Below are 13,795 nucleotides of genomic sequence, written 5' to 3'. Positions count from 1 at the left end.
AAAGACATTAAGATTTGTCAGAGGTTGCCTACCTCCATTCCCAACAGCTTCAGAGCTTTTGGCTGTACAAAAAAAGTTAGAAAAATGTTATTTCTCACAGAATAGTGATGAAAAACTACAGCTATTTGTGTATACATGTACACATACATACACATGCATGTAGAGTGATGTAGAATATACAAGAAAATTTAGATAATAATAACAACAATAATAATAATAATAAATAGAGAATAAAATGTACTGCAATAGCATATGTATACATATGCCAATAAAATTATTACATGCATATATATATACACATACACCAATCATATTATACACATACACCAGTCAAATATGTAGTTATTTCAAACTTGAGTTTGACATTATTTCACCAAAACCACATCAGAAGACATATATTTGGATTCAGGTAAAAATTACTACTGGTTAGGGCTATTCTATCAAGAAAGTGAGAGACCACTGATAAGACATCAATGGATTTCTCTGGAATACATCAGCATTTTGGCCACTGCCGTGGAACACTTTGATTGACTGTTGTGGAGCCCTCTGTGTGTTGGTTCAGTATTGGTGAAATCACTGCTCAAATGCTTTTGTCAATGGAGGGACTTTGGGAAAGAATTCTCTCCCACCAGCTACAATCACTGTCTTTCCTTTCAAATGTGAAGAATCTTAAGGAAAAGCATATGGAAACAAATAAAACCATTTTCGGTAGCTGTCTGCAAGCTTTTCACAGAGCTGTTGCTATTGATAGCGATTTATTAATACTTTCATTGTTGTGCATTGCTAAAATCTGAAATGTGAGGCAAAAGTAGGCAAAGAAGGAACTGAGAGGAGCTGGGAGTCATCCTGGGGGGAGCTGAACAGATTCCTGTTCATGCTGAATTGGGTCAATGGCAATATAGATGATAATAAACAGCTTTTGTGTTTTAAGAAAGACTTTGTATTCACTTATCAAACATGGAACCCACAAAAATCACAAAAACACTTAGCAGTGGTGTTAAGTGTTAAGCCATGAACCCAATGACTGCTGGAGCCACATCCAAAAAATAAAACATGTTTTGAGTTATGAGTTTCTTTGCCTTGAAACCTTCAGATCACAATCAGAAGATGAGCCATGAGATAGGAAATGCAACTAACAATGCAGAAGTTTTCAAATCTAACTCAGGAGTTAGAATTACACTATTATTGGTTTAGGTTAAAAGACTTGCCTTTTAAAAGCTGTGAATACTCATAATTACAGGTTTTAGAGTCAGAGGAGACTGTTTTATGTGCTGGTTTCAGCAGGGCAGCTGAATGCAATAATTTTTTCATTAAATTTATAAAAACCATAGCTTGTATCAGAGTCTGGCTTGTCATGCATTATGGTGAGAAACAGCAATGCACATAATGGAAATTAATCTGGACCCCAGTCTGAAACCTATGGAATCTAAGAAGCTATGGTAATCCCTGCCAGTTGGTACAGTCATGAGGATGGCAAACAGCTTGTTTCTTACCCTCTTGGGCCCAAACAAGTTGTGGTACAGTGTTCTGAACCGCTTTCGGGTGTAATTGCAGCGGTATGCTCCTCCCATCAGGTACTCTATCACCAATCCTATATCAATCAGACTTATCCGGTAATCAGGAGGTAAGTTTCCCTGCAGTGAAAATAAGGATGGAGGAAAAAGAAATGCTTATTACTGACATTGTTAAATGTACTTTAAAATGATGTTAGAATAAAACAAATTAAATAGGTAAAAGCAGGAATGTATTATTATGCTGGTTAATTAATTCACCTTAAAATAGATCCAACCGAAACCTGGATATTCTCGCTTGGAAAGAAGACATAAGTTAAATAAGAAGGTGAAGAACTTGTTGGAAGTAACAGAAGATAACGTCAGTACACAGAACTCATATTCTTCAGCTGGGGAAACAAGGAACATGACTGCAGAAACAAAAGCATGAGCATTGATACACTTGAAAAGTCAGGCGCAATTGCTGGACTCTAGTTCTGCAAGATAGCACCTTTCCTGCACCAGCTCTCACCCACAACTCATCCTGGCATCTTGCATCTCTGCTGGCGTCTCTCTGGACTGCCTCTTCTGAACTGTCAAGGCATGGTGAAGCAACATCGCACAAAATCTTTTGTTCACATGGGACCAACTCCTTCCCATCCTTCAGTGTTTCCTTCCCATGTTCCAGGAAAGGAAGAGCAGGAGGTAAGATTGGTGTTACAGCTCTAGAGGACTTAGACAGTACATGAGCTATCATTATTACTAGTTGCTAGGGGAAAGGAGAGTCTATCAGCATTCAGTCTTGGAGTTATGTTCAAAGAATACACACCCTTGCTTAAGTTTCACACCAAGAATTAGGAAAGCATCTGTGTGTATGAAAGCTGTAATAAACAAAATACCTACGTGGCTAATTATTTTGGGGTTTTTTTATGAAGAAAACTACAGGCCTAGAAATTTTTCTACATATTCTCTACCTGAGTTCCTTACATATTTTACTAAAAGCCCCTTTAAACACATTATCTAGTTATGTAATTTCCAGCAGAGCCATGGAGATTGTCTCACAAGAAATGAAGTGAGTTTGTGGCAAGGGCCATTAGCAGGATCCTGGAAAAGATGCCTACATACTTCTCCTTCCATTTCTTTTCCTTTCCCACCCCGTGTTAGATATTTCTATATACCTATATCTAAATAGATGTATGTGTATATGTGTCTATGCCTATGTATATCTATATGCCTGTGTGTATGTATGTGTATATGATGTCTTCAGCGTGTACTTTTTAACTTGAAAGGAAACAGAATGACAAATATGTCCACATCTTACTGTCATTTTTATGGGAACACCCTTGCACACATCTTCCTACTCTTCACTTTCAAATCTGAAAATGGCATCACTAAGGTTATGAGTTCTCCAGTGCTTGAGGGTTGCAAAACTATGAAGAAAGATTTCAGTAACAGATTGTCTCCCACTGCATATGAATTCACTCTGAGTTAATGGGGCATTTCTATTCTCCAGTTGCAGTGAATCCAATGGGACATCTTGTGTGCTGAACAATTTCAGGCTGAGCTGCACTCACAGATGTGCCAGTCAAGTCTCTGGGGGGATCTCCGGCAATGGAGGAACAAAACCCCAGTGTGGGCACACCTGCTCTTCTATTCCCTTCAGAAAAAACTACACAAGGTAAACTCTGACCCCTTTACAGGAGGAAAGGACTAATGGGAAGGGAATGAACCCAAAATAAAGTTTGCCTCCTTCTCTAACTCTCTGCTTCTGAGTTGACTGGATGAGAGGTCACGTTTCAGTAAGCATTCCCTACCAGAAAAGAAGGCATGATTCAGCAAATTGTGAATAGATCACCTGGCTCTAGAGACCTCACCAAGAAACTTTTCAGATTTAGAGAACCCTCTCTGTTCTGCATGTCACTGTGCAAAAGAAATGACTACAAAATAAAGGTGGAGAGACAGATTATCCTTCTGTGTACTGTGAACAGTAGCCTTGAAAAAAAGGAATATTACTCTAATAAAAAAATTGTCTCATATAGCAAATATTGCAGAAGGACCAGAAATTGTAACTCTTCAAAGCTTCAAAATTTTTCAGTGTACTGTAATAATCTAATGTTCTATCATGATATACAGTACAGATTACAGTGAGTCTGTAGCTTTTTTAATGTGTTCATTAGGAGAAGGCTAATAATTCACATGGAGTAATTTTATGACTATCATGTCTTGCTTGAAATATCTGCTTGTCTGGAGATATCTGCCTGGCTTCTCTGGAGATGTTCTTATTAGATTAGAGCAGAGAATCACTAATGGAGAGCAGATGGCAACTGGTTCTGCAGAAGAGAGAAAATGGATGCAAAGATCCTCCTTCCTTTTCTACTTCAGCCATGAAGGACAAGGCTTATTTCCTGCCCTGCTACCATGATACAAGCAGCATGCTGCAAAGGCTGAGGAAGGAGGGAAGGAGGTTGTGCTTTCATAATGTACCATCCCCAGCAATCAGCTGGTATTCAAAGGGATAAAAAATCAAGCAAATTTACTGGAAAAAATTGAGTTGCCAACCATCTTTAAGTAATGTCCTCCAGCATATCTTCTTGCAACCTTCATAATCTTGTTTAATTTGATGAGTGGGGGAATTACTATGGTTTTCAAGAATGTGTATTAGCTTAGATAATTTGGACATGGTAACATTTATGCTGAACAGTTTAAAAAAGATAACATCTAAAAATTAAATGAAAAATAAACCTAAAAAATTACATTTTAAAAAGTAAATTCTGCTAGGTTTGGTTGGTTTTGCCCCTAAAATATTCTTGTCTTCCCAGAATGTGTAAGAGGATAATTCTACTAGAGCAAGGATGAAAGGATTAGCAGAAATGGGAGTTGCACCTCCAAGGCAGGACTCCTTCTAACTTAAGGTCTTCACTCAAACTGAAGGCTTTAATGTTATTAAGTAGCAAAAAACATTTGAGTAGTTAAAGAACAACAGGCATCAGGGTGCTACATGTATTGTAAATCTGAGTTTCTTGATACAGTTTTGATTTCTAAATTTTCATGAAAGATTTAGATAAAAAGATTCCAATAAAATAACTTTGATAAAAGATGCATCTAAACCTCCCAGATAATACTGAAACACTTCACTAAAAAAAACTCCCAAATCCACAGGAAAAACACACATTTCATAAACATTCCTTTTCCTAAGTGTGAAACCCTAGTAAAGAAGACTGGACCGTCCTAGTGAGAGGAGTCACACACATGCAAAGGCACTTGCTCTGTCAGCAGACAGCTTGAACCACCCTGACAGTGCTAAGAATGCTTGTAAATGAAACACAGTGGTGCAAGTGGGACAGAACTGCCCCAAGAACAATAAGAATTTGGATGAACTAATTCTAGTGCAGTCCAGGTGGTCAAGAATGACCAAGGAAAAAGTTTGATTTTGAGGTAAGATAGTTGTTCTGGTTAATAATCAACAAATCTTTTAATGCTGGGACAAACTCTTTAGTGTTAATGCACAATTCTTCTCCTGAAGAAATTTCAGGTTTAAACTGTAGCTAGTCAGTTGTAGTACTTTTTTCTCTTCAAGTGCATTTTTGTGTCACCATGTATCAAACATCTGAGTTTGCATGCTGAGAAAGAAATAATACTGCCAAAATTCTATACATTGCTAGTTTGTTCTTTGGAAATGCAGATGTGCAGTAGCAGTCCAAAAAACCTCCAACTTTGGAAATGTAAATAATCCTGAAGTGGAGCTGAGATCTGTTAATTATATACAATGTTTTGGATAAACAAAAAAATTATTTTTTTCAGTATTAATTACTACTGATCTTCATCAGCTAGTTGAGGCAGGGAAGGATTTTTTAAATTCATAGAGGGCAACCTCCACTTGCAGACAGGGTGTCCAGAACAGCCACTGTCTGATTCTTTCTGCTTAGCCTGGGTACATTGCTGTGTATGGTCTATGGAAGGAAGCCAAAGTTAAGTTTGAAATCCTGGACCCTTGACAGGAGATGGCAAAATGGCCATGAGGCCAAAACTGCAGGCAGGTTGGCCCTGCTATGTAGCTGTGGAATTGAGAGGACTGAAAGGTGATCTGAGGCAGAGTCATTATGAGATAATGTGTCTTGTTAATACATGCAAAATTTATGCACATTCAGATTACTGTAAATTCTTTAAGATTTTGTCTCCAGGCCTTTACAGTATGCTGCCTAGGCTATCAGTCTTCACAGCAGTATTTGGAAACCCAAAGGGAAAACATATTGCTGTATTATATGTTTTGTGTGCACATGTGTGTGCACGTGTGTCTACAGGCTGCCACAAATGGAATGTGATAATATGACTTCTGTTGTTCTCATTATTTGCTTTATGAAGCAGACAAGATTGTTTTTCAAACAAAACAAAACAAAACAAAACAAAACAAAAACAATACTCTCCTACTGATTTATACAGCTATATAGTACAACAGTAGTAAATTACTGCTTCTATGATTTTTAATATCCATTCTCTATCTGAGAATCCACAATGATCAAGATGCAATTTTTTAGCATACACCCTTTTAAATAGTGCAGGTTTTAAAACTGAGAGGTATATGTAAATGCACAGTGTATTCCGTATCAATTAGGTATTGTCTCAAGGTGGTGTATTACATACTTTGGTATTTATATTCTGTGATGCTGTAATTAAATCTGAAAGTTTAGGTGTGTGGCATCAAAATATACATGAACTCAAAAAACTATCATCAGCACTGTGGTCTGTCTTGCATGCATGATGGACCATCAAATTGTCAAATAGTGATGTGTCCATTAAGAAGTTTTTTCCAAAGAGGTGTTTTCATTTAAACTGTTGTCGGATCTGAGGACTGATTTATGGCTTGGTTGATTGGTAAGGGATCTGCTCAGTTGTCAGGGCTATAGTGAGCTGTCACTTCTCCTTATGAAACCTGGCTGTTCTTCATCCTGGACAAAATGAGAAATAGAGCCCCAGAGGTCCAGTTTTCTTGAGGAAGGTGCTAAAGAGCTGTACCAGGCTGTCTGTTTTCAAAGACCTCACCTATGCTCATAAAATTGATTCAATGTAGTTGGAATTACTGAAGATTTTAGATATTGACAGAGGAAAGAAATATAAATTTATGGAAAGATAACCATCACTTAGTAGTTAGAAATCACTATGGAACAAATAATGTCATCAAATATAGTGTAAGTTTATTCAGTGTCTATTCATATACATCCATGAGTACTGATCATCTTTGACTACTTTGATGCCTTTTCTTTCAAGAGTTTCTTTAAACATACATATTTAGTTAGGGGCTCAGAAAAAAGAGATACATATTATTTAGTTACTCAACATGCAATTTGCTATGCCTTTGAAGAAGATCTTGGAAAGGTGATTCTGGTGAAGAGAAGGCATTTGGAAAAAAAAGTAGAAGACAAATTCATGAAGGCACATAAATAACTGCATATTGAGTAATAAAATATTCTGGAAACTTCAGCTTCAAAAGCAGTATCCATTCTAAACAGATTCTAGCTTCACTCTGCTCCATCCGAGGGGATTTACGCATAGTTTCTTTTTGTAGGCATTTCACACTTTTCAATGGTCACTTAATACCCTATACATAATTGGACAATGATGATGTCATTTAACACACCAACCAAAGAACACCACCAGAAACTTCCTAACATGCTACTGATTACTCTGTAAAATTACTTAGTAAAAAGGTGCTGTATGACACAATACAACTCTCCTCTCTTAGGTGGCTTCAATTCTGTCACTGTCAGAAAAAAACACTAAAAGCTGTGCTCTTAGAAAAAAAATACCCTCTCCTTTTAAAATTTTCTATCTAGTTCCACGTACAGAGATATCCTTTCTCAAGTATGCTACCCTTGAGGTCTGACTTACATAATGTACAAAGCTGTAATCCGCACATTCTCTGGGAGAATACTCAAGTTGATGAGGTCATTTGCAGACTCAGTCTCCTTACTTGATCCATATATTTAAAGGATAAGGGATTTTTATTCCTTACAGCCGCTGTAAGTCTTTTAATCCTGAGCACAGTTGTAAAGGTATTTGGTATCTCCTTCCTGCCACTAGACCTTTCAGTATTTCCATCCAGCTCTTCTAATAGATTTTTATAACTCAAGATTCTTGAAATTAACATGATAAGGGTCAGGGGGAACTTGCACTACTAATTTTTAAATTTCTGCTGAGGAAGATGGCTAAAATGTACCACACAATAAAGAATGAGGAACTGTTTCCAAAAGCCAGGATCCAGCACTAGGGTAATAGCTATTTTACAGGCTTGGAAGTAAACTAGCAACACAGAAAGTAGCTTAGACAACAGTTGCAGGTATGGAAAAATACAAGTAACAGCATAAATCCACACAGTATGTAAGAGCCTACAATTATGGCAGCAGACACACTATTACTCAAGCGTCTAAAACCACAGAGAAAGCAAGCCAAATAACTTGCTAATTGTGCTTTGTATGCAAAAAGTTCATATTTGGAGTACACAAACAGGACATTCTGTACTGGCAAGAAGGAGAAGACTCTGACTGAAAGCTCATGCAAAACAGAGATTGTATCTAGCTACAAAAAACCAATAACATTATTTTCAACCTACCGTCTATTTGACTCACCTTTTTCACATCCCTGACTAAATGATGCAGAGTGTTGGATGGTCCGTGTCTCTGCAAAGGACAAATGAAGAAAAACAAAATAGTTTGCACAAAATATAAACGTTGAGATAACTTTCTCACCTTGCTGGTTTGGAAATCAGGCAGCCGAGAGCACTTCAATTGTACAGTGTTATCAATTAAAAAAATCCCCAAACAATTACAAGAGCATTATTTCACCTGTTTTTCTCTTTTGTAGAAAACTCTTGCTTAAGAAAACCCTATGAACTGCTACAGTGGATGAAAACTGAAGTCCTATGTATTGGGTTAGGCTTCTGGCTTAGAAAAACCAGGAGTACAGCACAGCCTCTGGGAAAGAGTGGAAGCAAAACCAACTGCTTTAGTCTTAGCCTTCCTGCACTCAGGACTTCCAGTTCCACCACTGGTGGCTCAGAGTGCCTCTGAGCCTGGCTTTGCATTGAGCCTGTCTCATCTGAAAGCTGCTCCCTGTGAATGCACATGCATGTGAATGCATAATGCAAGGTCTGTGAATTTTTCCAATCTTTTGACTCCAGCTGTCATTGCAAAAATATTCTGCAGAGGAGTCCCGCAATTTTGATCATACTACTACTACTACTACTACTACTACTACTACTACTACTACTACTACTACTACTACTACTACTATTATTACATCTTACTTTATTTTCTGCTTTGTTTTTGACTGTTGCTTTTTTTAAAGAGATTTTTATGAGAGGTCTCCTTGGTTGTAGCTGATATGGATGAGACCACTACACATGTGTAGAGTCAATGTTTCCATATATGCTTTGCTTTGCACTTCCCAACACTTAATTTTACGTAATCCCACCTCTGAGCATGATGAGACTTACCTGTGATTCTTTATATGCTGCTTCAGATTTTCTAAAACACCTGCAAATATTATTGTCTCTTCTGTAGGTACCATTTTTCAGATCTTACATAAACAAGCTGAACAGCTGTGGTCTTCCAGGGTCTTCCATGACCCTGGTCATAACGTCCTTTTGTGGTCAAAATGGACCATGTTTTCCTTCTCCCTGTTTTTTAACATTCAAGTAGGTTTTAAACTAAAATTGTCCCTGATCTTCTAAACCATGGCAGCTACATTTCTTTAATAACCTTTGAAATTTTAAAATACTGTCAAATTTTTGCAAAAAAAAAAAAAATGGAACCAAGGGCAACATTCTTATTCTGCATGCTGATTGCAGAAATAGATTTCCAAGGCTTAACATTTTCCTATAGAAGCTTGATAAACTCTTTGGTGACATAAAATTGATTCCCTTGCCTGTAGTTCTATACTTTATTCTATTTTTACAAATTTGCCATAGCAGAGGTAAGATTCACTGGTTTGTAGCTTCACAGGTCGTTCCTAAGTCTTATGCTGAAATATGGTCATTTTTAACTGGCCATGTAATTTTTTTTTGGTGCTAAGGCTACTATGGATGCATTTGGTCATACAGTATAATTGGTAGTTCAGGCATTTCAGAGCCTGGGTCTTTTGGAATTTGTACATGAAAAAATGTACGCTGATTTCTATAGCAATAAATTTGTTCAAAAAGCCCTTCTTTTAGCTGGGGAACTGAAGACTTCTGTCAAACTTATTCCCTGTAAAAACTGGCTTTTGTACAAGAACTACCATACTTATCCCTGTTACAAGGAAGCTTGTAGGCATTTGTTTTTAATACTTGTAGGCATTCTGTTTTTAATATAATAATAGATGCCTGTCAATAGGCAAAATGTAAGCTGACCAAAATTCAGATGGGAGTTTGTCTCTAGGGTAGCACATATGTACATACATACATATCTATCTATCTATCTATCTATCTATCTATCTATCTATCTATCTATCTATCTATCTATCTATCTATCAATACCTGCCTCTCCAAATTTAATGAATCCTTTTCATTAATCCTTTATGAATATTTGATATTTTGCAAGACTGACTTCTGGTCACCATCAGCGCGATGCACATCCAGACAACAGTCCAGTGTAGCAGCTTATGACAGCAAAAACTGGGAATTCTACCAACTAGATTGGCCTTGAAGATTTTTTTTTCATTACACATAAGAAGTTTGAACTTTCTGAACTACTACCTAAGTAAGTAACAATACTGTGAATGCTGGAATGTATTTTGCATTTGAGAATTCAGAAGCAGACTTAATTTGTGCAGTTTTATATTCACTTTAATTGTAAGGATTAAAAACTTTCAAACGGTTTTTTAAAAATCAAAGGTCTAATTTTTGGAACTCAGTGGGGGCATGGGGAAGCCCTTCATTCTAACAGAGACTGATTAAGAGTTGGAAGATTTTTCTGAAACCATATTGTCAGGAGTCATACAACACCACTGTATCAGTCCTAAATTGCCAGTGACTGTCTTCCAGCCAGTACCACCTGCCTAAATCTTAGGTTTGTCATATTGGAATTACAATGACAAGAAATTAGCTGGCACTTTGTCAGGCTTATTTTGTATCTTTACAAAATCCATACAGCAGATTATGTGGGCAAGGCACAGCATGTCACACTATATGAGAGACAAGCAAGAGAGACAATATGGACTAATGAAAAATTTCTGCAGCAGGTGTTGACTGCCTGGTGCATCATCATCATCATGCCATTACAATACAAGTGGGAGATAGAACAGTGAATATAGAGACAGAAAATTTGCCTTAGGCTGGCCCTACCGTATTGTACAATTCCTCTAGCCGGGAGATGGTGAGAAAACGATGCATGCTTACTCCATTTTCTATGAGTAATTTCACAAAATCCACTCTGTCCAACACCAGTGCATCCAGCATTGCTTGCTCAAGGGAGCCCACCTGCAAAGCAAGTGATTAATTGAAGCTGTTCCTGGGCGTGGCAGGCTACATCCAGCTGGTTCAGTCACTCCAGTACAAGCAGAGGGACTGACAAAATTCTGAGGGTTTCTCTTCTAAGCTTGAAATGGAATAATCACGGTTTTAATCTGTAACAATTTTTCTAATTCAGGGCTGCATTTCAAAAAGGAATATTAGAATGCTGGTTAAAATACTCTAGGACAAAAGAACTGGAATCCAGTAAACTGGACACCATATCTCTACCTGCACCATGTCATTATTATCATTATTTCTTTTCCTGTCAAACATTTTATTTATATTAGATACACTTGTTATGTGCACACATAATGACTTTAATTCTGTCTTTTCTAGAGTTTTCTTGTCTTTGTGATATGGAACATCAGGGAAATTTGAATACCCAGGAAACAGAAATAGCTTCATAATTTGCATTCCTTTGAAGGCCCAAATGCAAGAGGTCTTCTTACACAAACCCTCTCCTTCTTAACTCTTGGAGGTCAGGCAGAATTAGGAGGATGAGAAATTATCTCATCCTTCCAGCTTTTAGCTTCCAAAATGTTTGCAGTTTGCAGAATTTATTCAAATTTTTGCTATGATGTGGTGATGAAGAGATAACAGCGAAGACCATTCAATGCCATTAAAATCCCTCCCGTGTTTTGACGTGTACTTATGCCCAATATCAAAGACAAAATAAATAGTCCTGCTCAATCCGTGACTGAAAAGGCAAGGATTTTTTACTAGCTTTTAGGGGTAGCAAGCTGTAGAAAGTTACATTTAAAGCAAGGATACTTAAACAGAAGCTTTTCCCATTGTTATAATTTTTCCATGGGGAATTGTAAACGCTCATGTAATGATAGCATGTGAAATTTTAATGACAGTGATGAAACAAGTGTCACAGCAGTGACTAATATGGTCCAGCTGAAACTCCTGAGTGAATAAGTTGGACTTTAGGGAGATACAAGTAAGGATGTAGACCTTCTTTTTTTTTTTTTCTTTTTTTTTTTCTGTGTGACTTCTGCACCTGTAAAAGCTGTAGCACAATCAAGGAGTTGACTTTTCCTTCTCTGCCTGACACAGTATTCAATAACTCCTCTATTTACAGTCCTCCCACTCCTGAAGAGAATCCACACCCCTGGCACTCCCTGAGAATGGTATTAGCCAGGGAGCAACTGAAGCACAGGATGGTGCAGATGTAGAGCAGGCAGATCGATGCAGAGCAGCAGTGGGAGCAGAATTAACACCACCAGAGGTCTGGAGCCACAGCCCATTCCTGGTGACACTGCTGATCAGCTCCTGCAGTCTACCTGACCTCCAACATTTGTATGGTGTATTTTTTATGTCAAACCTTCACCTCACATTCAGTATTTGCATATAAAAGCGTGCTGCTTGAAGAGAAAAAAGAAGTTTTGACTTTCCTTGAATTTATAGTCTAGCACTAAAATACGGCTGTATACTCGTTTTCCTCAGCTTGCAGAGTCATGTTTGGTAGCATAACTGGTACTTCCCGTTTTTTCAGCGGTATGGTGTCCTACTGTTAAGGCATCGCTAGATGTCACCATTTCCTTGGACAATAGAACATTAACCTCTCTGCAACTGTGCCTGCCTTCAGCTACTGTGCCTGGGAACCGTGTGCTTGGCACGACCCAGTGTATTTCAAACCACACTAAAACCACCACTGCAAAGAGAATGGATTTAGTACTCTGTAGGGTGCAAAGTGTTTCTAACAGAAGATGCTGTGTGTATATACACATATATATATACTGTACCGGCCACTGCTGCCCATAAATAAAGATCTGGCTGCGGGCGATGTCCACTCTGTTCCAGGCTAGTGCTAGGCTCAGCTGGTCGGGAGCAGATGCGTTCGCTCCTGTGTTCACAGACAGGGGAGCAGGGAGGAGAGCAGGAGAAAAAAGAAACAAGAGATTAGGCTCAGTATGCCCTGGTAACTCCTCTTTGTGAAGAGTCTCACAGATGTCCACGTGATTTCTGCAACTGATCTCATATTAAAACAAAACGAAACCTTCCATTTCACCTGTAAAAAAAAAAAAAAAAAAAAGAAGTTTTCAAATCTGCATCTCTAGTTCTCAGATTGTCTTACACACATTAAATATTTCCTCATAATTCCCTTCAAAATACTGCAGATACAGGTGATATCAGAAGAGGCAATTTTTGGTTTCTCTCCTACTGAATGTGAAGCAAGAGAACAAGCCAGGATACAGATGGAACTGCAGGAATACACACACCCCCACATGTATCACATAAACGTGCACACACACACACACACACACACACACACACACACACAAACATACATGCCTCTGGCAATTACAAGAAGATTCAACTCATACAGACACCATTGATTTCAGTAGTTCTTCATGTTTTTGGCATCTTACACATTCCAGCTGGATAAGAGGCATAGGAGGGAGTTTCTCCCCTACTTGTACTGAAGCATTCTGGTGGGACAAATTTCCCTTCACATATGAAATACCCATGTAAGTAAGCATTCTATAAAGCTTGTGTCAAGGTATAATATATCCAAATTAAATGAGAAACTATGCAGACGATAAGATGGATTTGGAGCTCTTTGTTTTTGGAAGGGAGGGTATGATTTTCCCTGCAGTTTTAATGGACATTGTGGGACATTCCTGTCCTGCTGTGCTTTTTTATTTCACAGTTCTCAGCTAACTTGTAATAATAAAACAGCATTTGTGCTTCAATGTCAAAGCGAGAACTGGCCTGAATGAACTGATCAACCAAATAAATAAAGGGCTCTTTGACTTTTAACTACATATCTGCTTGCAGTGGTTAGGTGATTGTATAAGGGCTTATTTTTTAAAGA

At 37.9% G+C, this 13,795-nt stretch overlaps 1 protein-coding gene across 9 annotated transcripts in view; it reads right to left on the bottom strand.

Annotated features, from left to right (window-relative positions):
- The window catches only part of TRPM3 (transient receptor potential cation channel subfamily M member 3), a 411,073-nt gene that overhangs the window by 52,598 nt on the left and 344,680 nt on the right, over window positions 1-13,795 (bottom strand). For 5 of the 9 annotated variants that reach the window (XM_077171883.1, XM_077171878.1, XM_077171882.1 and 2 more), the window contains exons 10-15: window positions 12,723-12,823; window positions 10,807-10,941; window positions 8,114-8,164; window positions 1,773-1,808; window positions 1,494-1,634; window positions 33-62 (exon numbers count right to left, since the gene is read on the bottom strand). In XM_077171883.1, the coding sequence (XP_077027998.1) occupies window positions 33-62; window positions 1,494-1,634; window positions 1,773-1,808; window positions 8,114-8,164; window positions 10,807-10,941; window positions 12,723-12,823 (494 nt within the window). The remainder of the gene's footprint in view (window positions 1-32; window positions 63-1,493; window positions 1,635-1,772; window positions 1,809-8,113; window positions 8,165-10,806; window positions 10,942-12,722; window positions 12,824-13,795) is intronic. The other 4 variants (XM_077171879.1, XM_077171884.1, XM_077171881.1 and 1 more) reach the window with 1 other exon arrangement.

The sequence above is a fragment of the Agelaius phoeniceus genome, chromosome Z (assembly GCF_051311805.1).
Source record: "Agelaius phoeniceus isolate bAgePho1 chromosome Z, bAgePho1.hap1, whole genome shotgun sequence".
Classification (NCBI taxonomy): Eukaryota; Metazoa; Chordata; class Aves; order Passeriformes; family Icteridae; genus Agelaius; species Agelaius phoeniceus.
Note: the sequence above shows the minus strand (reverse complement) of the source record. Positions and strands in the feature narration are given on the sequence as shown.